We start from the raw sequence: 26,833 nt of genomic DNA on the forward strand, positions 1-26,833 counted from the left end.
AACTATCATGGTAAATTTCAAGTATGTTATTCCATTAGGATTGTTTGGAACAAAAACCAAATACTACTACATTTCTTAAAAAGTAATAATTTTATTAATTATAATGCAAACAAATTAACAGATTTACTTATACATTCTCAGAAAATTCATTCTGCTCAAAGAGTAAGTGTTCTAAATTTGGGGAATTGGTTTTAAGTTTATATTTCTCCCTAGACAAAATAAAGTATAATGCACAACACAACTCTATCTTACCTATGGAGTTGCAACCAGATTATGCACACCTACACGCACTTAGAATGCAGAATGGAAAGCTGCCGCTAAGAGTTTATGTTTTACGCTAGTTGTAACAGCACACCTACTTCAATAGTTTTCTGCCTTTCCCTCAGCAGTACACATATTACTCACCAGGAACCCTGCAGCTTGTCACAAAAGAGGGAAAGACTCACTAATATCTCTTTTCTATCTTTAAGTATTAGAAGCATAATTTGTTTTTATATAGTCAAGGAAGAAATAGTTCTCTATTACAAGTATTTCTGTTAGTCTTCTACTGGACAATTACTTTATACTTGAAAAATATACAGCATATTACACTAACTCAATGGAGTTCATTTGATACTCAAAGCTTACCTCCAAGTATATTGATGGTGGGTTATGCTCTCCTCCAAACTTGTCCAGCAGTGCCTCTATGTGTTCTTGTGTTAATTTAATCATCTGTTTGATATTCCATACCTAAAATATAAAAATATATTTTTATAAATCAAAAGAGGCAAGTCTGGGACAGATTTTAAAAAATTAAAAACCATGAACTCACATCTTAGTAGCTAAAAACTAAGTTAATCTTTAAGGTTGAAAAAAGTCAGACTCCATATTTTACTGAAATGACTGTAAAATTTGTCCTAGACCCAAATTAATCATTTTTTCCAGAGCTTTGTTGACAGAAGTCCTTAATGAAAATACCGTTTCAAAGTATCAGTAAGGTCAATCAAAAACAGTGACTGGTGGTTATTATGATCACCTACTATCTGTATCAATACAGTCTCAGTTCTGTTCCAGTCTTAAACTAAACTGAGCAAAGACCCTTTCATTTTGAAATGCAGGAACTGCTAAAAACAAACATCTCTCTCATATATTACTTTTTATATGGAGATCTCAAAACACTTTACAAAGTCTTATCTCCATTTTACAGATGGGGAAACTGAGGTAAAGAGGTACAGTGACTTGTCTAAGGTTACATATGATACAGTACAAAACAGAAATCTGATTAGAGGAGAAAACTAATCTATGTAATGGTCAAAGTTTCAGGATTTTATTAATCTGTTCAAGTTGCTATGATGACACTTGCAAATCAACAAATGTCAAACATTCAGTGGTAAACTGGTAACTACTGTAATCACGTGATCTAGATCAGGGGTCGGCAACATTTGGCCCGTGGCTCGCCAGGGTAAGCACCCTGGCAGGCCGGGTCAGTTTTATTTACCTGCTGATGCGGCAGGTTCGGCCGATCGCGGCCCGCACTGGCCGCGGTTTGCCGTCCTGGGCCAATGGGGGCGGCGAGAAGCTGCGGCCCGCGCCGCTTCTCGCCACCCCCATTGGCCCAGAACGGCGAACCGTGGCCAGTGGGGGCCGCGATCAGCCGAACCTGCCGCGTCAGCAGGTAAATAAAACTGGCCCGGCCCGCCAGGGTGCTTACCCTGGCGAGCCGCGTGCTGAACATTGCCGACCCCGATCTAGATATTTCTAATGTACCTATCACTGCAGTATTTAAATGCCCTGATCTTAAACACATTGTACACTTGGGGCTCTAGATTGCTTCAGTTTGCAAGTTTTTCCCACTGACTCTGTAACTTGTAACCACTGTTAGTATTATGAGATGACTATGAGTGCTACCTTGCACTGTAAGTCATCACTATGCAATGTTCAATTGCTGAAGCTGAATCAATACAATAGTAAGTTCACTTACAGGAAAAAAAGGTACTTTGATCCAGTAGAAGTCGAATTTTTTCACTTGTTGGACCAATAGACTCTGGCCTCCAGAAAAGAGATTTTTATTTTTCTTAGAATTACATTTGCTAGCAACTTAATGTGATGAAAACTGAGAAAGATTTAATTTCTACAAGCCAGAGAAAAAATACTTATCTGTTCTCTGAAGGTACCATTTATAAAAGTATCACTATTCAAAACTGATGCTATTACTTAGAGACTAGTGAAAAAGTAATATAGCTCAAAATTCAAAAGCCATCAGCTCCAGGATGGAGACTTGCATACTGCTTCTTCCAATAGAACCTCAGAGATTCCTGTGACCTGTCAGTGAAAGAAAATACAAATCCCTCAGTCTCTAAGAAGAGAGGTGGGATGGTGGTGATAGAACTTATACCGTTACGGATAAAATGGCAGGGAATTAGCTTTATGTTCTATTAAAAGATACCAGTAACAGAACCCCAACTCCATTAATGTCTCAAACATTATACTAGAAGTAAAGAGAAAAATCTTTCTGCAACACAGAACAAACATGTTAGAAGTTCAAAACACACCTAACTCATATTTTAATAAAGATATCTGTTATTCTGTAGTAGCTATTAAGGATGGGGACATCACCAAAATAAAACAAGGTGGAAAGACAGTTGGGTAACCTCTAGCCCAATACAAGTTTGAAGCACTGATGATAAATTTTGCTTCTTCTCATGAGGCCAATTTCAACAGAACTCTGTGGCTGCCTTCCAAATCTTAATATGTAAACTCAGTGGAGGCTGGCTGTAAAGACCAACTTTTTTCTGAACTCACACAAATGTTTGTTAATATGACCATTATGTTGTATCCCTGCCAAGAAGCAGCAATGAGAGAGCTGTGCAATGTATGCATATCAAAAGAATCAGAAAGCTCTCTCTGTCATCTAATCTGTTCCAGATAAGAGAGTAGGGAATTTTACTTGGTAAACTGATGGAATAAGACCCTGCTGGCTTGGATGTTGGGAAAGAAACTTGGCAGGAGGATTAAGGTGGAATCCCAGCACTACCTTGGAAGATATTTAGCAACTGGATCTGTCAACAGAGCCCTAATGCTCACTCAAGACACAAGCTGAAATCCCCAGTATCAAAGGAAAACTTTAATTTAATAAGTCTGCTCATATATCAAGTGGTTGAAAAGGAGGTTGTTACACTAAAGTTTAATCACCTCGTTGACATCCAGCACGGGCACTTGAGCTTATAAATGTACTACACACAAAATAAAAAACTTATCTACCTCCAGTGTTAAATAGGGCTTTAGGTATCCTAAAACTAAGCAGAGATCACAGAGTTCCCAGCCCACACCACACTTTCTGTGAGCATGAGAAATCCACTCTACCACTATGGCTGGAGTCCCTAAGCTATTTCTCCACTTGGTAGGGTTGGCAATTTTCAAGAGCACTTAAGTGACTTCAGAATCAAGTCTCGCTGGCTTTCAATGCAACTTTCACTTTTAAGTCATTTAGGCACTTCTGAAAATCCCACCCATGGATAACCACCTCATGGAGGGGCTTAGGACTCAACATCCCATTCCTACACTAACAGCATCACATACATAGGTGGCTGAGGAAGGGATTGCCAGCGGACAAGGTGGTCTCATTGTTCCTGTACTATCAGAAGCTTCCCCATTTCTCCTCTGTGGTGGCTGGAGGGTGAATGACTTCCTCCCTCCCTGCAAATATGTTTTCTACTTTGCATCCAGCAGTTACTATTCTGAGCTGCTTTTTCTCTCTCCCTCCTTCCAGTTCTACTGTTCTAACACTATTATGATAACAGAAGTAGCAGCACCAGGAGGAACAGAGGGCCTCTCTATTCAGCAGCTGATAGGCAGATAGAGAGCAGCCTTTCAGAGCCAAAAACTGGAGTTAAAGCCCTGGAAAAGCCCAAATAGCTGCCAAATGTACTCAAAGGAGTTGGGGAAGAGCACACAATAAGTTCTAAACCATGCCTTTTCACACTGAATCATGGACCTTTTCTATTGGAATTGGTTTGTTTTCCTAGATGATTGGAAGGAGTCTACCAGAAAAATTAACCTCTTGAGCTCTACTCCCTTAGGCTAGGTCTACACTACCCGCCTGAATCGGCGGGTAGAAATCGACCTCTCGGGGATCGACGCTCTTACTCCACCAGCGGAGGTGGGAGTAAGCGCCGTCGACAGAAAGCCACAGAAGTCGATTTTGCCGCCGTCCTCACAGCGGGGTAAGTCGGCTGCGATACGTCGAATTCAGCTACACTATTCACGTAGCTGAATTTGCGTATCTTAAATCGACTCCCCCCTGTAGTGTAGATGTACCCTTAGGTGCATTACTTACAGGAGGAAAGGTACATGAACTCCCTCCCCATCCAGTAAGTAAAGAAAGCATCCCTCAAAAGTGGATCACTAAACGAGTTATGCAGAACTCCAACAGTGTGTTGCTTGCAGACACCACAAACAGATCTCTCTGGTATGCCCCACTCGTGAAAGAGCTAGCTTCAGTCTGAGACAACTCACATGGCTCTCACATTGATTGAAATACTCTGTCTACAATCAGGTTCTCTTTCCTGCCAAGTAACCAGTAATTAGACATATTGTGGTACACTGCCCAACCCGATCCTTGAAGAATTGCTTAACACAGGAGACAACACCCATTCTACCTTGCACATAGAGAGGATCCTATATGTTTGAATCAACCATTTCTGGGAATACTAGGTCAGTGAAAGCTCTGAACCTTACCCCATGGATCTTATCTCAAAAAAGCTGCATCTAGAGCAGGGGTCACCAACCAATCGATCACAATCTCTGGTGGTGTAGCGTGGCTGCCGCTAAGGCAGGTTCCCTGCCTGCCCCAGCCCCACGCTGCTCACGGAAGAGGCCAGCGTGGCCGCGCAACCCTGGGGGCGGGCGGGGGGGGGTGGTCAGGGTTCTCCCTCTGCGCGCTACTCCTGCCTGCAAGCACCGCCCCCGCAGTTCCCATTGGCCAGGAACAGGGAGCTGTGGCCAATGGGAGCTGCAGGGGCAGTGCTTGCAGAGAGGGGCAGCGCGCAGAGCCACATGCTCCTCCCCCTGGGGCCACAGTGGCTTGTTGGCCCCTTCCAGGAGCAGCGTGGGGCCACAGCAGGCAGGGAGCCTGCCTTAGCCTTGCTGCACTGCCAACCGGGAGCCACCCAAGGTAAGTGCTGCCTGGTAGGAGACCGCACCCCAACCCCCTCCCAGAGCCAGCACCCCATACTCCTCCTGTACTCCGAACCCACTCTTGCACCCCATCCCCGAGCCCTGAACCCCCTCCCAGAGCCAGCAACCCAAACCCCCTCCTGCACCCCAACCCTCTGCCCCAGCGCTGACTCCTCAGAGCCAGCATCCCATACTCCCTCCTGCACCCCAACCCTCTGCCCCAGCCCTGACTCCCCTCAGAGCCAGCACCCCATACTCCCTCCTGCACCCCAAGCCCCAGCCCTGAGCCCCCTCCCAGAGCCAGCACCTTGTACCCCCTTACAGCACCTTAACAGTCTGCCTCAGCTCAGAGCCCCTTCCTGTACCCAAACTTCCTCCCAGAGCTTGCATCCCTCACCTCCTCCTGTACCCCAATTCCCTGCCCAGGCTCAGCCCAGAGTGCCCTTCCACACTGCAAACCCCTCAGCCCCAGCCCAGAGCCTGTACCCTTCCCTAACCCCCTACCCCAGCCTGGTGAAAGTGAGTGAGGGTGGGGGAGAGTGAGCAACGGGAGGAGGGGTGGAGTGAGCAGAGGGGGTAGATCCTGGGTTGCTCCTAAATTCAAAAAGTGATCTTGGGCATAAAAAGGTTGGAGATCACTAATCTATAGACTGTCCTAGAGAGAACAGCTCCTTAAGAATGAAGCCCCACGTATGTACAACCCATCTCAAGCAGGAAGCATGTGATTACTCAATCTGATTGAGGCAATCTGGAAGTCCCTGCCTAACAACTGCAGCTAGCCAGTGAACAAGCCACTACTTCATGGAGGCAGTCAATCACATGTAGCACAAGAACACTTGACTTTAACACTACAGCATCCGTAGCTGTCACCTCATGCCATGTCATTAGCCACTGTTATGGGTATCAGGCCCCAAATCTGTAACTTAATCCATTTTGAAGCCTGATGGCTTCAACATCTCTTCTCTGCTAGGTCCACACCACTGATACTGTACCAGTGCAGAAGGCCTTGAGTCCAGTTAGGCTTCCACACAAGGTACCCTATGTGATGGGCTGGATCACCGAAACCCTCTTGGGACTGCCACCTGATGTGCCCAGACTACTTCTGAGCCTGTTTTCCCTGTCAGCTTGGTACTTCAGTGCCTTGCCTCGTTTGAGCCAGATGTGCTTGCCTGCTGCAAACACAGATCCAAGACTGAACCACGTCCCCCACAAGCTGCAGGCTTAACTGAAAACAGCTTAAGAAGTGCTCCTGTCTCCAGCTCTCAGATACCCAATTCCCAATGGGATCCAAACCCCAAATAAATACGTTTTACCCTGTATAAAGCTTATACAGGGTAAACGCATAAACTGTTCACCCTCTAACGTTAATAGAAAGGTATGCACAGCTGTTCTCTCGCCCCCCACCAATATTAATACATACTCTGGGTTAATTAAGAAGTAAAAAATGGTTTTATTAAATACAAAAAGTAGGATTTAAGTGGTTCCAAGTAATAACAGACAAAAAGTGAATTACCAAGCAAAATAAAATAAAACATGCAACTCTAAGCCTAATACAGTAAGAAAACTGAATACAGGTAAATCTCACCCTCAGAGATGTTTCAATAGGCTTTTTTCACAGACTGGATGCCTTCCTAGTCTGGGCCCAATCCTTCGGAGGAGGGATAGCTCAGTGGTTTGAGCATTGGCCTGCTAAACCCAGGGTTGTGAGTTCAATCCTTGAGGGGGCCATTTGGGGATTTAATTGGTGTTGGTCCTGATTTGAGCAGAGGGTTGGACTAGATGACCTCCTGAGGTCCCTTCCAACCCTGATGTTCTATGATTCTTTCCCCGGTACAGTCCGTGTTCCAGCTCAGGTGGTAGCTAGGGGATTTCTCATGACTGCAACCCTCTTTGTTCTGTTCCACCCCCTTATATCTCTTTTGCACAAGGCAGGAATCCTTTGTCCCTCTTTGGGTTACCACCCCTCCTTCTAAATGGAAAAGCACCACGTTAAAGATGGATTCCAGTTCAAGTGACAAGATCACATGTCATTGTAAGACTGTTATCCACTTGCAAGCACACACATATACAGGAAGGCTTACAAGTAAACAGAGCCATGTACAGTCAATTCTCCTAGTTGATGGGAGCCCTCAAGATTCCAAACCACCATTAATGACCCACACTTTGCATAATTACAATAGGACCTCAGAGTTATATTTCATATTTCTAGTTTCAGATACAAGAGTGACACATTTATACAAATAGGATGACCACACTCAGTAGATTATAAGCTTTGTAATGATACCTTACAAGAGACTTTTTGCATGAAGCATATTCCTGTTACATTATATGATTTTATGAAAATATGCTAGAGTGCAATGTCACACCCCATTCATCTATGTGGGAAAAGCTGAAATGTTGGGTCTTTAAGAAGGAAGCCCACTGCCTCCAGCAGCACGAACAAATGTGTAGGTTCCTTCCAATTGTCCAAACAGCAAGCAAGTGCATATGAGCCTCTTATGGCTCTAGCTACACAAGAGATCACCACATCTCATTCTCCCTTACAGCTATCTTCTGCCACAACAACTTATGGGCAACTTAGTCATGGGAGACAGGATCTTTGCAAGAACCAGCCCAAGACTATAGAACTCACTGCTGGATAGCATAATAACCACCACTAACTATGTGACTTTGCAGGCTAAATGCAATACACCCCTCTGTTCTCAAGCTCTCTTCTAACTGCACCCTTACCTGCACCCATCACTTTTTCCAGGGGCTTGTCTACAGAGATTTAGTCACACCAGGGGGATGTAAATTTTAGTCCTCACTAGTGTGTCATGCACTACTGGCTCCTGTGGAGCCTGATGGCATGCACTAAAGTATCAACGCAGCCTATATTAACACGCACTAGGGAACTTTTAGTGCACCACACCTGGGTCAGGTTAGTGTGCAACACAAGAGGATTAAAATTTACATCCCTTTGGTGTGCACGAAAGTACCATGTTGACAAGCCTTAGGATAATAAATACAACATACGCACACACACAAGCCTACTTTTGCTGTGGGGAGGGAGGAGGGGGGGGAGAGAGTGAGAGAGAGAGAGAGAGAGAGAGATGTTCTTAGGCCTAGTCTTCACTTACCGGCTGGTCCGGCGGCACGCCATCGATGTTCTGGGATCGATTTATCGCGTCTGGTTAAGACACGATAAATCGATCCCGGATCGATCCCGGAAGTGCTCACAGTCGGCGCCGGTACTCCAGCTCGCCGAGAGGAGTACGCGGCGTCGACGGGGGGAGACTTCCGGCCGCGTCTGGACCGCGGTAAGTTCGGACTAAGGTACTTCGAATTCAGCTACGTTATTAACGTAGCTGAATTTGCGTACCTTAGTCCGAAGTCCGGACTAAGTGGGGACCAGCCCTTACTCTTGGAAGGCTGTGACAGTTCTTTGGCTAGCCAGGACTGAGAGTCACCTTGTTACCCCCTGCTTTCCGCAAAAGAGTCTTTATTGAGGTAGCTGGGCATCAGCTCCAGGACGCCACCAGCCTTTCAACCACTCAAGCACTCTCCTCTGGGCTATGGCAGCCCTAAATTTGCCTTGCAGATTAACAATAGATGCACCTCAATCCCCGAGTCCCTTTGAATCATTCCCGTGATATCCAGCCCCCGACACTGGCTACTCACAGAAACTCCAGATTCTCTGCACCCAAAGTTTCAGCTAGGGCTACCATACGTCCAGATTTTCCCGGACATGTCCAGCTTTTCGCTCTTTAAATAGCCGTCCGGGGGGGATTTCTAAAATGTAAAAATGTCTGGGATTTCCCCCCGGTCGGCTATTTAAAGAGTGAAAAGCGGCTGACAGGGCGGCCGAGCGCCGCTCACACTGGGGCCTCGGCAGCCAAAGCCCCTTCTCGGCTCTCCCCATCCCCTGCAGCCTTAGCACACTGCCCGGCAGCACTGGGGGGGGGCGGGGCTGTGCGCCTGTGAGGGAACGCGGCGGTGGGGCTAGCAGCAGCGACCAGAGCCCCTCCCCCCCTCCTCCACAGCCTTAGCACGCCGCCCGGCCGAGCGGCATGGTAAGGGGGCTGAGGAGTTGGAAAAGGGGGGCAGTCAGGGGACAGGGAGCGGGGGGGGTTGGATGGGTCGGGAGTTCTGGGGGGACTGTCAGGGGGCAGGGGTGTGGAGAGTGGTCGAGGCAGGCAAGGACAGGGAGCAGGGGGGGTTAGATGGGTCGGGGGTTCTGGGGGGACTCTCAGGTGGGCAGGGTGTGAAGAGGGGTCGAGGCAGGCAGGGAGCAGAGGGGGTTGGATGGGTCAGGAGTTCTGGGGGTCCTGTCAGGGGGCGGGGAGCAGTTGGATAGAGTATGGGAATCCCGGGGGTCTGTCTGGGGGCGAGGGTGTGAATATGGGGTGGGGGTATGGATAAGGGTCGGGACAGTCAGGGGACAGGTAGAGTCCTAGGGGGGCAGTTAGGGTGGGGGGTTCTCAGGACGGGGCAGTCAGGGAACAAGAAGCAGGGAGGCTTATATAGGGGGTGGGGTTCTAGGGGGCAGTTAGTGGCAGGGGTCCCAGGAGGGGGCAGTCAGGGGACAAGGAGCAGGGGGAGTTGGGGGTTCTGAGGGGGGCAGTCAGGGGTGGGAGTGGATGGGGGTGGGGCAGGGCGGGGCTAGAGCGGGGCTCTCCCCCCCCCCGTCCTCTTTTTTGATTATGGAAATATGGTAACCCTAGTTCAGCATACCCCAGTTTACCTATTTTACCTTAAACCACCACTCCTGTACAGCACACAACACTTGTGAGCACTTAAACTTATTTTTGTTTTGCTGTAAAAATGAAGATTTAACTAGAAATAAGAACGGTGGAAACAAAAGTGTGTGTGGGGGGGGGAAGGGATAGCTCAGTGATTTGAGCATTAGCCTGCTAAACCCAGGGTTGTGAGCTCAGTCCTTGAGGGGGGCCATTTAGGGATCTGGGGCAAAAATCTGTCTGGGGCTTGGTCTTGATCTGAGCAGGGGGTTGGAGTAGATGACCTCCTGAGGTCCCTTCCAACCCTGATATTCTATGAAAAGGGTTACAATATAAAACAAAATCATAAAATGCGAATCTGGGTCTACACTTATCAACAGTTACCCTTCTATTTAATAAAGTAGATTTCCGCCAAAAGGTCAGTCTGTTGCAGGGATAGCTGGTTTCTTAAGAACCATAATCTGAAAGTTCAGAAAATCATCCCCACTCCACACAGGGTTATCCCCAGTAAATGGATGGGGTGCTTCTCCCTCCCTGTTGTACCAAAACCAGCCTTCAGTTTCTATTCATAGAGAGGGTGAAAACCTACTTGTTGTAATGTTTTCTTATTTGTTTTTACCTTTAATTGGTTTCATTTGTTTGTTGTTGCCTCTGATGGCTTCCCATTCAAAGTCTTAGTATTGCTCAAGGCTAAACAACTGAGCTTGCATAGCATCACCAGCCAAACAGGGTGGGGTGGCAACTCCCCCTTGCCCAAATGGGCCATTACATTATCTCCAGATGACTAATTTCTACTCTAAGTGCAGAAAGCATACTTTCAATATATATACACCTTGCAATGATTATGAATCTTAACAAGTTATGAGCTTTGTATAGATATCTTACATGTTACTGTTTACAAATAAATGTTGTGTAAGACATGTTTAGTTTAGTTTAGTCTGTCAAATCTCAGTGAGAGATGTTTGAGAATAGGGGAGCCATTGCCAAGGGGTCTCTGTCTCAGAGGTACTCAAATATTATGGTATTAGGCTATGGCTGCCATAGTATTTTACAGAAATGCATAACTGATGCCAGACCAAAAGGCAACACCCAGAATTATTAGTGTTGGTCTCTTATAAGAAACCTGTGATATTTCCAGTGGTTGCACTACATTCCCCCACCCCACACCTCCAAACACACTTAAGTGTTTGCAGAAGTCTGGAGAGCACAGCCAGTCACCTTCCTTAGGAAGCTACATAATTGCAGACACACTATTTTCTACCTTTTCCTACCAGAAATACTAGATCCTTTATATTGAGACACTCCTTGCCTTTTATTTGGAAATACCCGATATAAAGAATCTGTTTCTTCTTTCACCTAGTGGCATGAGCTGAATGGTATTCTTCGTCAGGAGAAATTAAACTTCTGGCAGCCTTCAGGAAATTATTTAAGATCAATTCAGTAGCCCCATTTAACATTGCTGGAGACCCAGAGCCTTCAGTGACAGATGTCACTTAAGTCTCTCCCCCTCCCTTTCCTCATAGGGAGGTATACTAGCTAACCCAGAGAAGCCAAAAGATTCCAGGCCAACAGCTCAGTGACACTGGTACTAGGGCTTTGCACCAAAAACGTCTCATGCACTTCATGCTGAAAAAGGTGACAACCCCAAAGGGATTCACTGCAACAAATAAGAATGCTTAAACAAGTCTTTCAGAATGCCCTTCAGATCACAAATTTTTGCAAGTGTTCCACAAAGCTATGCTAGAACCATGAGATAGGTTAGTCCTAAAATGCCCTGATACAGGACCAGCTGAAAGAACTACATATGAACATGATAAAAGTGGTTTTTCAAACTGATCTGCAGTGTGGACATGCTGCATCAATGCAAAGACAATCCATGCAACCAACAACTTATATGCAACCCATGTCCCTATAATAGCATACTTGCTTAGTACAGATGAAACCAAAGAATTCCAAAGAGATGTATTCTAACATTAATTGGACATGCTGCAAGAAAGTCTGACAGCCCTACGTATCTGGAAGTTTGGGATGGAGGAAGACTAAAAACAATGTTTATATATGTTGTAGGTAATACTTCATATTTGTAATCCAAACTGTGTGTCAAATGATCAACACATCATAATATCCTAGTAGATACACTTATTTACAATTGATTATTTAGAGATTTTCTTGCATTATGTCAAATACATTTATTTTAAGATACGTGGAACCGGATTTGGTAACTGCAACTGGAGTAACTGCTGCAGATACTTGGTAAAGAAGACCACTGACTCTGGCCCATAAGGGAAGCAGAAACAGGAATGTGGTAACAGTGTGGTCACTCCATTAAGGCTGAATCGGGTTTTGATTCCCCTTCCCAGCTAGTGCAGCTGGCATAAGCCAAGGTGAACATAAGGAGAGCCAGAAGACCCAAGGGATTCCAGACCAGGTCATCCTTATCCACTGTGAATGTGTGAGATATTTTTAAATTTTGTAAATAAGCACCTAGGTGCTAGATAATAAAAAACAACCAATAAAAGGAATGGCCTGCTTTTCCTGAGTCACAGAGCAATTAGGACACTGAAAGATCTTATAGTAACTCTAGCAAAAACTGTAAGCTCTTTTCAAAATGTCTGGAATATAAAGTTTTATGGCATACCCTTTCAGCTTGCTCTGCTGGAGGTATATTTGTGGAAGCATCAGCTACCTGTTTCCTTTCCCTTTACTAGAATATTTAAATCATGGAGAATACTGCAGTAACTAAAAAAGTTATTGTGCCCAGGACATCTGGATGAAGGGGAACAGAGAAGAAGAAACTTTTATTCCATTAAATTAATAGAAAAAATTCTGCCCAGGCTGAAGTTTACAAGTCAAAGATGACCCTCGTGAAAGGTGTTAAGGGACCTCCAAAAAAAAAAAAAAAAAAAAAAAGAAAAGAAAGAAATTCCCAAAAAGAGCAATTTTGCTTGCAATGCTTTGCAAAAAAATGAAGTTCAGACATTTCATACATTAAAATAAGGAACTTGTCAAATAAGGAAAACATTTTACATCAAGCAAAGTTACAGACAACATTAAGTAAAATACATGAAAAAAAAATCAGACTCCATGCTCTATCACACTCACTCATGCAACAGTTCAAATACTGTTTTAAAAACTAAAATTACCAATTTTCAGCAAGTTTAACTGTTTCAATTTATCTTACTAATAACATTGTTTCAGAGGCTTAAATACACTTAAACAATACGCTGCAGAAATTATTGCTAGTATCCCTCTACGTAACAGAATTCTTATTTTTAAAAACTCACTGACAACTGAGCGATGCAACCTATTTTTATAGTAAAAACATTTTAGTGTATTAATTAGTACATTTCTTTGCTTGCTGTTGGGTACTTTGGAGAAAATTATAGTGCTTCTATAATAATAGGGTATCAACAACATTTCATTTTACCAGGGAAGATGTCACAGAGGGTATGTCTACACTACAGGATTAATCCCAATTTATATAATTTGAATTTTGCGAACGGATTGTATAAAGTCGAATGTGTGCGGCCACACTAAGCACATTAATTCGGTGGTGTGCGTCCATGTACCGGGGCTAGCGTCGATTTCTGGAGTGTTGCACTGTGGGTAGCAATCCCATAGCTATCCCATAGTTCCTGCAGTCTCCTCCACCCATTGGAATTCTGGGTTGAGATCCCAATGCCTGATGGGGCCAAAAACATTGTCACAGGTGGTTCTGGGTATATCCTCCCCCCTCTCCAGGGAAGCAACGGCAGACAATCGTTTCGTGCCTTTTTCCTGGGTGAACAGTGCAGACTCCATACCATGGCAAGCATGGAGCCCGCTCAGCTCAAGACAGCAACCATGAACATTGTAAACACCTCGCGCGTTATAGTGCAGTTTATGCTGAACCAGAACCTGCAAAACCAGGCGACGAGGAGTAGGCTACAGCAGCGAGAGTGATGAGGATATGGACATGGAATTCTATCAAACCGCGGGACCCGGTGCTTTGGAGAGCATGCTGTTAATGGGGCAGGTTATAGCCGTAGAACGCCGATTCTGGGCCCGGGAAACAAGCACAGACCGGTGAGATCGCATAGTGTTGCGGGTCTGGGACGATTCCAAGTGGCTGCGAAACTTTCGCATGCGTAAGGGCACTTTCTTGGAACTTTGTGACTTGCTTTCCCCTGCCCTGAAGCGCCAGAATACCAAGATGAGAGCAGCCCTCACAGTTGAGAAGCGAGTGGCGATAGTCCTGTGGAAGCTTGCAACGCCAGACAGCTACAGGTCAGTCGGAAATCAATTTGGAGTGGGCAAATCTACTGTGGGGGCTGCTATGATGCAAGTAGACAAAGCAATCACTGAGGTGCTGCTACGAAAGGTAGTGACTCTGGGAAACGTGCAGGTCATAGTGAATGGCTTTGCTGCAATAGGATTCCCTAACTGTAGTGGGGCGATAGATGGAACCCATATCCCTATCTTGGTACCGGAGCACCAGGGTACCAAGTACATAAACCGCAAGGGGTACTTTTCAATGGTGCTACAAGCACCTGTGGATCACAAGGGATGTTTCACCAACATCAACGTGGGCTGGCCAGGAAGGGTTCATGACCCTCGCATCTTCAGGAACACTAATCTGTTTAAACGGCTGCAGCAAGGGACTTACTTCCCGGACCAGAAAATAACAGTTGGGGATGTTGAAATGCCAATAGTTATCCTTGGGGACCCAGCCTATCCCCTTAATGCCATGGTTTATGAAGCCATACACAGGCAGCCTGGACAGGAGTCAGAAGCTATTCAACTACAGGCTGAGCAAGTGCAGAATAGTGGGTAGAATGTGCATTTGGCCGTTTAAAAGGTTGCTGGTGATCGTTACTGACTCGCTCAGACCTCAGCCAAACCAATATCCCCATTGTTATTTCTGCTTGCTGTGTGCTCCACAACCTCTGTGAAAGTAAGGGGGAAGACCTTTATGGCGGGGTGGGAGACTCAGACAAATCGCCTAGCTGCTGATTACGCGCAGCCAGACACCAGGGTGATTAGAAGAGCAGACCAGGAAGCGCTGTGCATCAGAGAAGCTTTGAAAACCAGTTTCATGACTGGACAGGCTACAGTGTGAAATTTCTGTTTGTTTCTCCTTCAGGAAAACCCGCTCCCTTTATTGACTCATTCTCTGTAAGGAACCCACCCTCTCCCTTCCCCCAGCTTGCTTTCAAAGGAAATAAAGGACTTTCATCTGAAGAAGTGAGGTTCTTACCCACGAAAGCTTATGCTCCCAGTACTTCTCTTAGTCTCAAAGGTGCCACAGGACCCTCTGTTGCTTTTTACAGATTCAGACTAACACGGCTACCCCTCTGATAAAGGAAATAAAGTCACTATCGTTTAAAAATCATTTATTCTTTATTAATGGATTATAAAAAGAGGGAGAGAAACCGGGTGGGGTTTGGGAGGAGGATCAGCGGGAAGGAAAAGGCCACTAAAAAAAGGTTAAAAAAATGACAGCCTTTTGCTTGGGCTATCTACTGGGGTGGAATGGGAGGGTGTACGGAGCCTCCCCCACCCCGCGTTCTTACACGTCTGGGTGAGGAGGCTATGGAACATGGTGAGGGGGAAGGGGGGCTATACAGGGGCTGTAGCGGCACTCTTATCCTGCTGCCATTCCTGAAGCTCCACCAGACGCCGGAGCACGTCTGTTTGCTCACGCAGCAGCCCCAGCGTTGCATCCTGCCTCCTCTGATCTTCCTGCCGCCACCTCTCATCTCAAGCGTCTCTCCTCTCCTCACATTCGCTGGCTTCTTTCCTATACTTTGAAACCGTGTCCTTCCACTCATTCAGATGAGCTCTTTCACTGCGGGTGGATTCCATGATTTCTGCGAACATCTCGTCTCGTGTCTTCTTTTTCCGACGCCTTATCTGAGATAGCCTTCGGGACGGAGGAGGGAGGCTTGAAAAATTTGCAGCTGCGGGAGGGAGGGAAAAAATGGAGAGAAGTATTTAAAAAGATAAATTTTACAGAACAATGCTTATACTCTTTCACGGTGAACAACACTATTCACATAACATAGCACATGTGATTTCGGTACAAGGTCGAATTTTGCATCTTAATATTGAGTGCCTGTGGCTTTGCTGCTAGAGATCACAGACACAGGTCCGGGCAACAGAATTCGGCTTGCATGAGGCCATGGTAAGCCACTGTCTTTCGGCTTCTGCGCCCTCCTTTCCCACATACCAAGCAAAGCCCGTTGAGTGCTGCCGTTTTCCTGTTAACCTTCAGCAGCAGAAAACAAACTAACAACCACCCCCATCCAATTCTCTGGATGATCGCTTTACCCCTCCCCCCACCGCGTGGCTGGTATCAGGGAAGATCCCTGCTAGCCAAATGCGAAAAGCTCCTGGCCAATTCCCCTCCCCTCCCTGCACTTGGCTAACTGCAGGGAAGGATTTCTTTTTCAGCCACAGGCAAACAGCCCAGTAGGAACGGCCACCTCTGTCCCCTTAATTAAATTCCCGTATTTCAACCAGGTTACCATGAGCGATATCACTCTCCTGAGGATTACACAGTGAGATAAAGAACGGATGTTGCTTGAACGCCAGCAAACACCGGGACCATACGCTGCCAGGCTTTGTCATGCAATGATACCAGATTACTTGCTGTAAGCATGGCGTGGTCAAGTGTCCTACCATGGAGGAGGGAATAAGGCTGCACTGCCCAGAAACCTTGTGGCAAGCGTTTTGGAGTACCTCCAGGAGAGCTTCATGGAGATGTCCCTGGAGGATTTCCGCTCCATCCCCAGACATGTTAACAGACTTTTCCAGTAGCTGTACTGGCCGCAAATGCATCCCAAGTCCTCAGGGCAAAGTAATCATTAAAAAACGCTCACTTTTAAAACAAGTTTTATATTTTAAAAGGTAAACTCACCTGAGGTCCCTTCCATGGGGTCATGGTCTTGGATACTGGCTTGGGAGGGTACTTCAGTCAGGCTCAGAAAAAGATCCTGTTGGGGAGAACGGAGTGCTGGGTGCTCTCCGCAAGCTCGTCCTCCTCCTCCTCTTCCCGTCCGCAGAATCCTCGGTGTAGTTGATGAGATTATCCCCTTCTCGGAATCCACGGTCAGAGGTGGGGTAGTGGTGGTGGCTCCCCCTAGAACTGCATGCAGCTCGGCGTAGAAGCGGTACGTCCGCGGCTCTGACCCGGAGCGACCGTTTGCCTCCTTTGTTTTTTGATAGGCTTGTCTGAGCTCCTTGACTTTCATGCGGCACTGATCCGAGTCCCTATTGTGGCCTCTCTCCATCATGCCCTTGGAGATTTTTTCAAAAGTTTTGGCATTTTGTCTTTTCGAACAAAGTTCTGCTAGCACTGAATCCTCTCTCCATATAGCGATCAGATCCAGTACCTCCCGTACGGTCCATGCTAGTGCTCTTTTTCGATTATCGGCCTGCATGGTTACCTGTGCTGATGAGCTCTCTGTGGTCACCTGCGCTCTCCACGCTGGGCAAACTGGAAATAAAATTCAAATGTTCGCGGGGCATTTCCTGTCTACCTGGCCAGTGCATCCGAGTTCAGATTGCTGTCCAGAGGGGTCACAATGGTGCACTGTGGGATAGCTCCCAGAGGCCAATACCATCAAATTGCGGCCACACTAACCCTAATTCGAAATGACAATATCGATTTTGGCGCTACTCCGCTCGTCGGGGTTGAGTACAGAAATCGATTTTAAGAGCCCTTTATTTCGAAATAAATGGCTTCGTTGAGTGGACGGGTGCAGGGTTAATTCAATTTAACGCTGCTAAATCCGAATTAAAGTGATAGTGTAGACCAGGCCAGAGATACTCAGTTTCATCAACAACCTGTAACTGATTGCAATCATTTTTCCAAACCAAAAGTAATTGATTTCTAAGATTCAGCTTTCAACAAAAAGAGTGAATGTTGATACATGGACTCTTTCAATGCTAGCCTCTTGTGTCTTGTAATGAGGAAAATACAGTGAGTGGCATCATCATAGTAGAGTACTTCCATTGGGAATGCATATTGCATTAACTTTCATCATAAGAAAAAATCCATTCAATCCCCAAACATCTGTTACGTAAAGTTACACTTGGCAGGAAAATACTTCAAAAGGAGAAAAAAAAATGTTTTCCAAACTAAAGAAGTATGAACTGAAGTATCACTCAATTAAAGGTGACTTCTCACTAGGGCTGGGTGGAAACTTGATTTTTTGTTTTGTGGGAAATGCTGTGAGTTTGAAAAATAAACTGTTCCAAAAGAGAACAAAGGCAAGAAGTTTCAAAATGTGGGGGGAAAGCTGTTTCGGATCAATAGAAAAATTTATTATGGACTATTAAAAATTAAAATAATTTCAAAACTGAAAATAACGACATGTTCCAAAAAGGCTGAAGCAGAACTTATTCTCCCCAGCCATTAAATTGGCATCAGGAGGCCAATAAGTCTGGGTGTCTCCGCAGGGACTTCCTGAGTCATCTATTTTGAATTTCTTCCTCTGAAAGAACAGAATCTAATTGGAATGATTTAATAATTCTGGAACTACTCCCCAGTGACAAGAATATATAGTCTCTACTCCCAGCTGATAAACACATCCAACCATCCTGCAACCCATGATGCTCCCCACCTGAACGAGCCTGTGCCCTGAGAATCCATCCTGGGGTGAACCAGCCTGAATTCTAATGTCCCCGAAACTCACCCAAGAGTAGACAGACAGCTTGAGTCCGGGCAAGTGGATTGGCCACTGGGAGCTGAGGAGGATGCCTCAGTCTCCATGCCCCAAGAGACAGGAAAGAAGGCAAGACTCAGAGGGAGCTCCAGAGGGCTGGTTTCCCACCTTGAAATGTCCACCTTGCCCCCCTCTTAGAAGTCGGGTATAATACTTTAATTATTCCCCAAGGCTCATCTCTAGTTCTCACCAGGTCCTGAAAACCCTGTCCTCATCTGAGAGTCCAGCTTATAAGAAAACAACTGATGGGAATGGAGTAGGGGGGTAAAAGACATATACCCTAAATGCACTCGCCTCCAGTGTCTACAGGTCCTGGTGCCTCTAGAAAGTATGTATTTCCTACTCTGGGGGGAATTCTGCACCACTGCGCGTGCGCAGAATATCTCCCGCAGATTTCTTTGCTTCCCCACAGAAAATGACTTTGACAGGGAAGCAAAGGGAAGCTGCAAAAGGAGTCATGCACCACTCCCTAGCTCAACAGGTACATCACTGCAGGCACCTGGAGCAGCCAGCAGAGAGGTAAATCACTGCAGGGCTGGGGACACCTGAGCCGGGATCAGCTGCTAGTCCCGGCTGGGCTGGAGGCAGGAGAGAACGGGACTACTTCTTCCTCTGCAAGGAGTGGCTAAGGGTGTGTCAGACCCACCCCCAGAAACCTCCCCCAGCTGCAGGAAGCTCAGCATCCTCCCCTGCTTCCTGCCCCCACTGCTCCTCAGCTCCAGGGGGGGAGGGGTCACTGTACAGGGAGCTGCTCCCCCATCCACCCAACGCCTGTGTATCTGGACCTCCCATATCCAGACACCCTCACCAAGCCTCACCCGGTACACCCAGAACCCCACCCCACTGAACCTCAACCCCTGTATCTGGAGCCCCCCTGCACCCAGTCCCCTGCCTCCAGACCCCAACCCCTGCACCCAGACCACTCTCCACTGAGCTTCCTGCACTCAGACCCCCATCCTGATAAGTCCTACCCCCTGCACCACCCTGAACTAGGGTGACCAGACAGCAAATGTGAAAAATCAGGACAGGGTGTGTGTGTGTGTGGGGGGGGAAATAGGAGCCTATATAAGAAAAAGACCCAAAAATCGGGACTGTCCCTATAAAATCTGGACATCTGGTCACCCTACCCTGAGCCCCCACATCCAGACCTCCATACCACGGACCCCCAACTAGCTGCACCCAGACCCCCCGTGCTGAGACCTCCACACCCAGACCCCTCTGGTAAGCCCAAACCACTTTCACCTGGAAGCCCCTGCAAAGTCCCATTGCCCCTGCAACCCTCCCCGCATCCAGATCCCCTCACACCTAGATCCCCCACTGAGCTGCCTGCACCCAGATTGTCCCACACAAAATGCTTTCACCTCACACCTGGATCCCCCCCCACTGAGCCCCTCCACACTTGGATCCTGCCTGGTTGAGCCTGCAAGCCCCACGCCTGGTGCACTTGGTGCAGAAGGGCAGGCCCAGACCTTGTGCTGTGTCAGGGTGAGGTGCAGCCTCACCACTGAGTCCGTGTCCTGGGGGGAGGGGGGGGGGAGGCTGCAGGGTGATCTCCCACCTTCGTACAGCCAGTGGCCTGTGCTCCCCACTGCCATGCTGGAGCCTCTGCATTTATTTATTGAGAAATAAATCTTGCAGAATTTTAAAATACTGTGCTCAGAATTAAATTTTTTGGCACAGAATGCCCTCAAGAGTAATTTCCTAAATGTACCACGCTTTTGTAAGCACATGTATGGTTCCAAGTACACTTATGAATCCTGCATGATTTTTCAAATGAGAGGAGCTCTTGCAATTACTACATTCTGGCACAGTGAATTCTTCCCCCCACACCACCAGCTATAAGCTTTTAGTTTTACGCATGTATTCAACTTTGTTTTCTTTACCAGAGCAAGTATTAATGATCAATACACTTTATTATGACAGGCTTTTTATCTAATGGTTAGGGCTACAGAGATAACATCTGAGGCAAGAAGTTCAAGATTTGATAAGAATTCTTCATAAAGACTTAACTACATCTGCCTAAAAGTTGGGGGTTTTTTTGTTTTTTTTGTTTTTTTTTTAATTTAAATCCTAGATCTTGGTAAGGTATTACTTCAGCTCTGGCCATTAGCCACATAACCTCATAGTAAGGCATTATGCTTTCAGTATAAATTATCTACTCAACTAAAATACAAGTAAATTTGTGTTGAAATACTAAGTCAGTCAAAAAGAAGAACAGGAGTACTTGTGGCACTCAGTCAGTCAGTCTTTTTCCAAATTTCCCCAACACTTTCGCCCCCTTTTTTTAACATTAAAAAAAAACAAAAACTATGGAATAGCCCAAAAAAGAACATTACGAAAAAAGCTACATTTCCTGTAATGTGTCAGTAAGTTCAGCTCAGGTTTTCACATGGGCTCAAGACAACATTCACTCTGACCCTGAAACCATTCTAGATATTAACTCAAAGCAACTGAAGCTGAGCTTTTTAATGAGACTCTGTAGTAGGTACTTAAGAACTTTAGAATCCCATTGTCTTTTTTCTTAAAGAATTCTTCTCTACAAATCTGTGATTGGGAACTTGACAGAAGCATAAAGTATATAAAATCGAGGGTGTTAGAATTTAAGTAGCTATCCTTTTCAAGAGCAAAGTCACCCCTCACAAGATGGTTTGGTAGGTCTCTTGTTTCATAGCTAACCAGACCTCCTCAAAATGTGTGTGAGCTGAGTAAGTACAGACCATAAATATACATTTTTGCAACTGAACATATCAGGGCTGAATTAAAAAGTGTATTCAGAATAGCCAAAGTTCCTCATTATATCAACTTAATGTATGTAAAGTATGGTGCTTTATCTGTTACAAATCTATTCTGTTTAAAGGCTATGTACAAAATATTTACATTTGCAGGTGAACACATTACATGAATAAAACTGGTTCCTACTGTTCTATTCAGGTTTTTACTTAAAACAAACGTCTTTGGTCCAAGAGCAGTAGCCACTTACCAGTAACAAAATACGATAATTCTTGCTACATACCCATCACTTTCTCTTCCTACATGTTGTGTAAAATATAGAGCGCGTGCGTGCACACACTGATGTGATGGCATTTAAATCTTTAAACTGTAAATTCCTTTTTTGTATCAGGAATAAAAATCTCAGTTTTTACTATGTATTAGCAAAGTTTTGACTGCTGACATTACCATTCTTGTCTACTACGCAAGTAGTGCTATTAGAACTAGAGTTAGAAACAAATGATGATGATGATTACTTACAGAAAAGAATTATTATGTGACTGACAGAAGTCTGAATTGTGGGATCAAGAGTCTAATCCCAGCCCTGCCATAGACCCATTCCCTGTCTGAGTTTTCCCATCTGTAAAGTGTACTGGATGTAATTTGGTTCATGTGATATAAGTAAACATGAAAACACTTTTACTGCTAAGGTAGGAATATGGCAACTGTTTAGCAACTGGTGTAGCTAAAAGTAGAGGTCCTAGAAGTAGAGTCTGATGACCCAGAACACTTGGATGCCCAGGCTCCCAAATCACTCACATGCTTTTGAAAGTTTTACCATCAGTGACTGATGCAAGAGACCAGAAGTCAGGGTTTCTGGGTTCTAAACCCAGCTCTAGAACCAATTTGCTATGTGACATTGGTCAAGTCACTTTGTCTTTGTGCCTAAATCGCCCAAAAAACTCAAAATACTTTGCATATCCCAGTGCCGAACTCATTCTGCAAACAGCAATTTAAACCTCAACACCCCAGTAAGAGAGGTATTACCTCCTTTTACAGATTGGGAAACAAACACCGGCTAGTTAACAGATATGTCCAGGAGTCTCACCATGGCTGTGACAGACACAAATTAGAGCCCAGGTATCCTGAACCCCAACCCAGTGGCCAATCCACGGGAATAGACCTTATGCTGCAATAGCGATTAAGGGCACAATCCCGCAAACACAGAGATTCGGCAATATCCGACAAGTGCTTTGAGATTCTCAGCTACAAGATAAACTGATTGCAAAAGCGTACTACAGCTTCTCAGATGCACAGCACAGAGGAGCCGGAGGGGGGATGCCTGAAGACCCCCGACTTTCGGTTTTGACCCAGAGACAGATCCCTTGACGCTGCACCTGTCACTACCAGCGGCCCTACATCAAAGCGAAACGCGCAGTAGCTTCTCCAGCTCTCCGGGCAAAGGGAGGCCGGGAGCCCGGCACAACGAGCAGGGACCTTGCCGAGGCGACCCCGCGCTGCAGATACACAGCACTACCCCGGCCCGCTGCTGCTCGCGCCCCAGGGCCAGGCCGCCCGCCGGAGCCACCTGCGCCGCCTGCACTTGTTGAGCAGGAGCAGCGTGCGCGCCGGGCCCCCCTGCCTTAACCCTTGGGAGCCAGGCGCTGTCGCCATGGCCAGGCGCAAAGCGGCCGGGATGGCCCGGGGGAGCGCCGGCGGCAACCGGAGGCGCAGCTGAGCTAAGCAGCCCCCTCCCAAGCCGCAGCATCGGAGCAATGCGGAGCGGCCCGGGCTGGGCCTGCCGGCGCCAGGGATCCCCCTTTGCCGCGGCCTCCCCCGCCCGTCATCCCCCGCCCAGGGAGGCCCCGTCATCCCCTGCCCCCTCCCGCTACATTGGGAAGGGGAGACCCCGTCCCGCCGCCGCCGCGCCCTTCACCTGGGCCCCTGGGCAGCCCCGGCCCCGCCGTGCACAACCCGCTCCCGGGCCACACAGCGGGGAGCCTCCGGCAGGGGGCAGGGGCCAGGGCAGCGCGCACCTCCTGCCTCGAGGCGGCAGCTCAGGCCGCAGAGCCAGGGGTCGGGGAAGCCCCAGGCAGCGGCTCCGGGGGGTTCCAGTACACCCCGCCCGGCGGCTCCTCTCCCCGCCCGGCGCTCACCTCCTCTGGGATGGCCGGCTCGCCGCCGCCGCTGCCCCCCGGGAACGAGGCCCCAGCTCCGGGCGGCGGCTCAGGCTCCATGTCCCCGTTGAAGAGCGAGGCCCCCTCGGAGCTACTGCCGCTGCTCAGCGCCGCCATCTTGGGTCGAAGCGCTGGAGGAAGGGGAGGGGGAAGCCGCGTCCCCGCTGCCAGGCCGCCCCCAGCCGCGACCCGTAGTGGGAGGGGGGGGGGACCACACAACCCGGAGAGCTCCAGCGGCCCGCACCACTAGACGTCACACTCGGTCCGTGACGTCACCTGTAATATTCGCTGTCACTGCGCATGGGCCGTCTGACGTCATGGGGAACACCTTGACATCACGGCGCGACTAAACGTCATCCAGGGAACTCAGAGGGCGCGGGATGTAACCCCGCCCCTTTCCTATAAGCTCCTCCCCGACCCCTTCACTAACATCCTTAAAGCCCCTTTCCAGTCTCTCCCAGCTCCGTTCCATTCTTTGCCTCCCCACAATACCATCTGCATAGTACTCCCACCTCAGCCCTAGAGCCTATTCTATACACACCCTCCCTCCCTGTTCCCTACAACTAGGGTGACCAGATGTCCCGATTTTATAGGGACAGTCCCGACTTTTGGGTCTTTTTCTTATATAGGCTCCTATTACCCCCCACCCCCTGTCCCGATTTTTCACATTTGCTGTCTGGTCACCCTATCTACAACCTTTCCCCTCTCTACATATACCTCCCTCTCCATAGACCCCCCTCCTTCCAGCCAGCCCCTAACAGCCTTCCCCCACCTACCATCCTCCCAGGGCCTATGCACTCTTTCCTTACCCAATACCCCAGCCTTTCCTGGGGCTCTCTCCCCCTCCGAGGCCACCTCAAGACTCTTACCCGAGTCAGGGCAGAAAATCCCTTTGGTATAGTGTTAGCCTGTTGATCCCTCATTCTTCCAACTTAGCAATTAGTAGTAGTATAAAGCACTGAAGTAGCATATTTTCACCTAAAAATACACCATTAGCAAATCACGCAAGGGCAGGAAGCACAATGACAAGTCACTAATTGGAAGTAGGATACTAACTTCTGCTAAGATGGGGTCTCTACTCGGAGAGGGGGCTCAAAAGGTTAAAGTCTGGCTCTGCTATATAGGAAGACAGGCTTCCAACAAGTGGAGGGGGGTTCAAAAGCAACAACAATAATACATCAGAATGTGCTGCTCCTCTACTAACCTGGCATGCCACAAAGCATGAAGTAACTAAAAAAAACAAACACCTTTGTACTGAGAAAATATTACATAAGAAGAAAAGTCATTTATAAAGAGTCTTTAGGACAAATTTTTCAACTGTGACCACTGATTCTAGGGTAACCAACCTGAAGTGCTTAGGATCTGATTTTCAGAGGTGTTGAGTGCCTGCAGCCCCCATTGGCTTTATTTGGAAACTCATGCCCTAGATGTCTCAATTTAGACACCAAGGTAAAATCCTGGCCCCCCTGAAGTCAGTGGGAGTTTTGCCAGTGGTTTCAGTGGGACCAGGACTTCACTTCTGAAATTAGTGGGCAAAATGTGGATATAAAAAAGGAGGGTGTGAGAAAGCTGAATGTAAACTTCAAAGGGCCCACACTCACAATTCTGTATATTTTTATGGGTAAAATAGTCTCTTCAAAACTACAGTATGTTCTAGAACCTTAAGGCTTTGATCCTGCAGAAGAAGCCATAGGCACAAGGGTCTGCCTGTGCAGATCCAGTTGAATGATTGGCGTCTAAGGGTGCATATTTAAGTACTGAATATCAGAAGAGTCCAAAGTTAAGATTGTACAGACAAAATTATCTTTAACCCCTTTACAATACTGTCCCTAATTATATAACATACTGTTTCCCAAGTTGCAGTTGGAAAAAAATGCATAATACATGAGTGCTGACAATATTATTAAAATACATTTCCAAGAGAGATAATACATTACAGTATAAGTTAACAATATACCAGAACATTGACAATAAAAATTATTATACAATAATGGGGAACTATTGCAAGAGGCTACAACTGTTTAAATTTATTAAAAAACTATGATGTAACATTTGAGAAATGTTATGTAAGCATGTATGTAAGACATTTTTATAGACATGCACAAAAGGAACAGTTAAAGGAACTCTGCCAGCTTGAAAAATCAGTTTTCAGACATAATTGTAACTAGAGTAAATACATTTAACATCTAAGATTATTAAAACAGAGAGGAGTTAAAAACAAAACACTGCTAATATTTTCAGTTTGTTTATTGACAGCCTGAGCCTCCAAACATTATGCCCATTCTTAACTTTATTTATGTATGTAAGTGTTTACAGGATCGGGGTTTTAGTTGCTCTCTTGCTGAAAATATTCTCATGATATCCTCAAGAAAGCAACAGAAAAACCTCATGCACATTTTTTAAAAGATTACCAAAGATACATCAAAACAAACAAACAAATCAAGACATCCTATTTAAAGGATGTTCTGTCACAACCTGGAATATTTTAAATTAGTCAATTAAACAGATTCAGGTTGACAGCGTCCCTTTGAGATGGCACAAGCATCCTTAACTTTTGCGTTTCCTGACATTTGACATGCAGCCTTCTCATTCTATTAATGTAGTTTTGGGATGCTGAATACTCTATAAAATATATATACACACACAATAACATTTGGTTTTATATGGCACCTTTCACACTCAAGTTAGTGCTTTGTAAAAGCACTTGGAAATGAGTTCTGTGCTGGTGGTACTATAAATATTAACTATAAGTATAACAGCTATTTATTGTATGAGCTCAGCAATAGCTCCCATACAGGCTGGAACTAGGGTGACCAGACAGCAAGTGTGAAAAATCGGGATATGGGGTAGGAGGGTAATAGGAGCCTATATAAGAAAAAGCCTAAAAAAATCGGGACTGTCCCTATAAAATTGGGACATTTGGTCACCCTCGCTGGAACGTTAGATCCTGTTTTATTAAGAGGAGGAACTTTGGCCGCAAGTCTGGTCAAAATTATTTCCTGCTCTGTTCAAAAGGCCACACAATATTTAACTCCCACCTGGACAGCCACCAGAGATATGCAGAAGGGATTTGTTTAACAAGTCATCTGACATACTACACCTTAATAACACAGCACCTCCCTACTAGGGCAGTACAGTATCATCACTGAATAGAAGCTCAAATTTTTGTGTCACGGGTGGCTCGGAGTACTACCACCACTAACCAACACCTTGTAAGAGAACCAAACATAAAAACTAAGTTACTTGCCAACTTTGTAACTTTACGCCTTACAAATCTGTGTTCTAAACATACTGTTGAAAAGATAAAAGTCAACAATGCCTAGGGTGACCAGATCACCAAAGACAAATATCGGGACGCGGGGGGGGG

General features: G+C 46.3%; 1 protein-coding gene across 3 annotated transcripts in view; it reads right to left on the bottom strand.

Moving 5' to 3' along the window:
• Positions 1-23,742, bottom strand: part of BRAF (B-Raf proto-oncogene, serine/threonine kinase) — a 134,610-nt gene extending 110,868 nt beyond the window's left edge. The window contains exons 1-3 of one of the 3 annotated variants that reach the window (XM_034779526.1): positions 23,446-23,564; positions 1,961-2,301; positions 628-729 (exon numbers count right to left, since the gene is read on the bottom strand). In XM_034779526.1, the coding sequence (XP_034635417.1) occupies positions 628-711 (84 nt within the window). In that variant the 5' untranslated portion in view covers positions 712-729; positions 1,961-2,301; positions 23,446-23,564. Of the gene's footprint in view, positions 1-627; positions 730-1,960; positions 2,302-23,445 lie in introns of all 3 variants that reach the window. The other 2 variants (XM_034779507.1, XM_034779516.1) reach the window with 2 other exon arrangements.
• Between the last annotated feature and the right edge of the window lie 3,091 nt (positions 23,743-26,833).

This window comes from Trachemys scripta, chromosome 1 (genome assembly GCF_013100865.1).
Source record: "Trachemys scripta elegans isolate TJP31775 chromosome 1, CAS_Tse_1.0, whole genome shotgun sequence".
Lineage (NCBI taxonomy): Eukaryota > Metazoa > Chordata > Testudines > Emydidae > Trachemys > Trachemys scripta.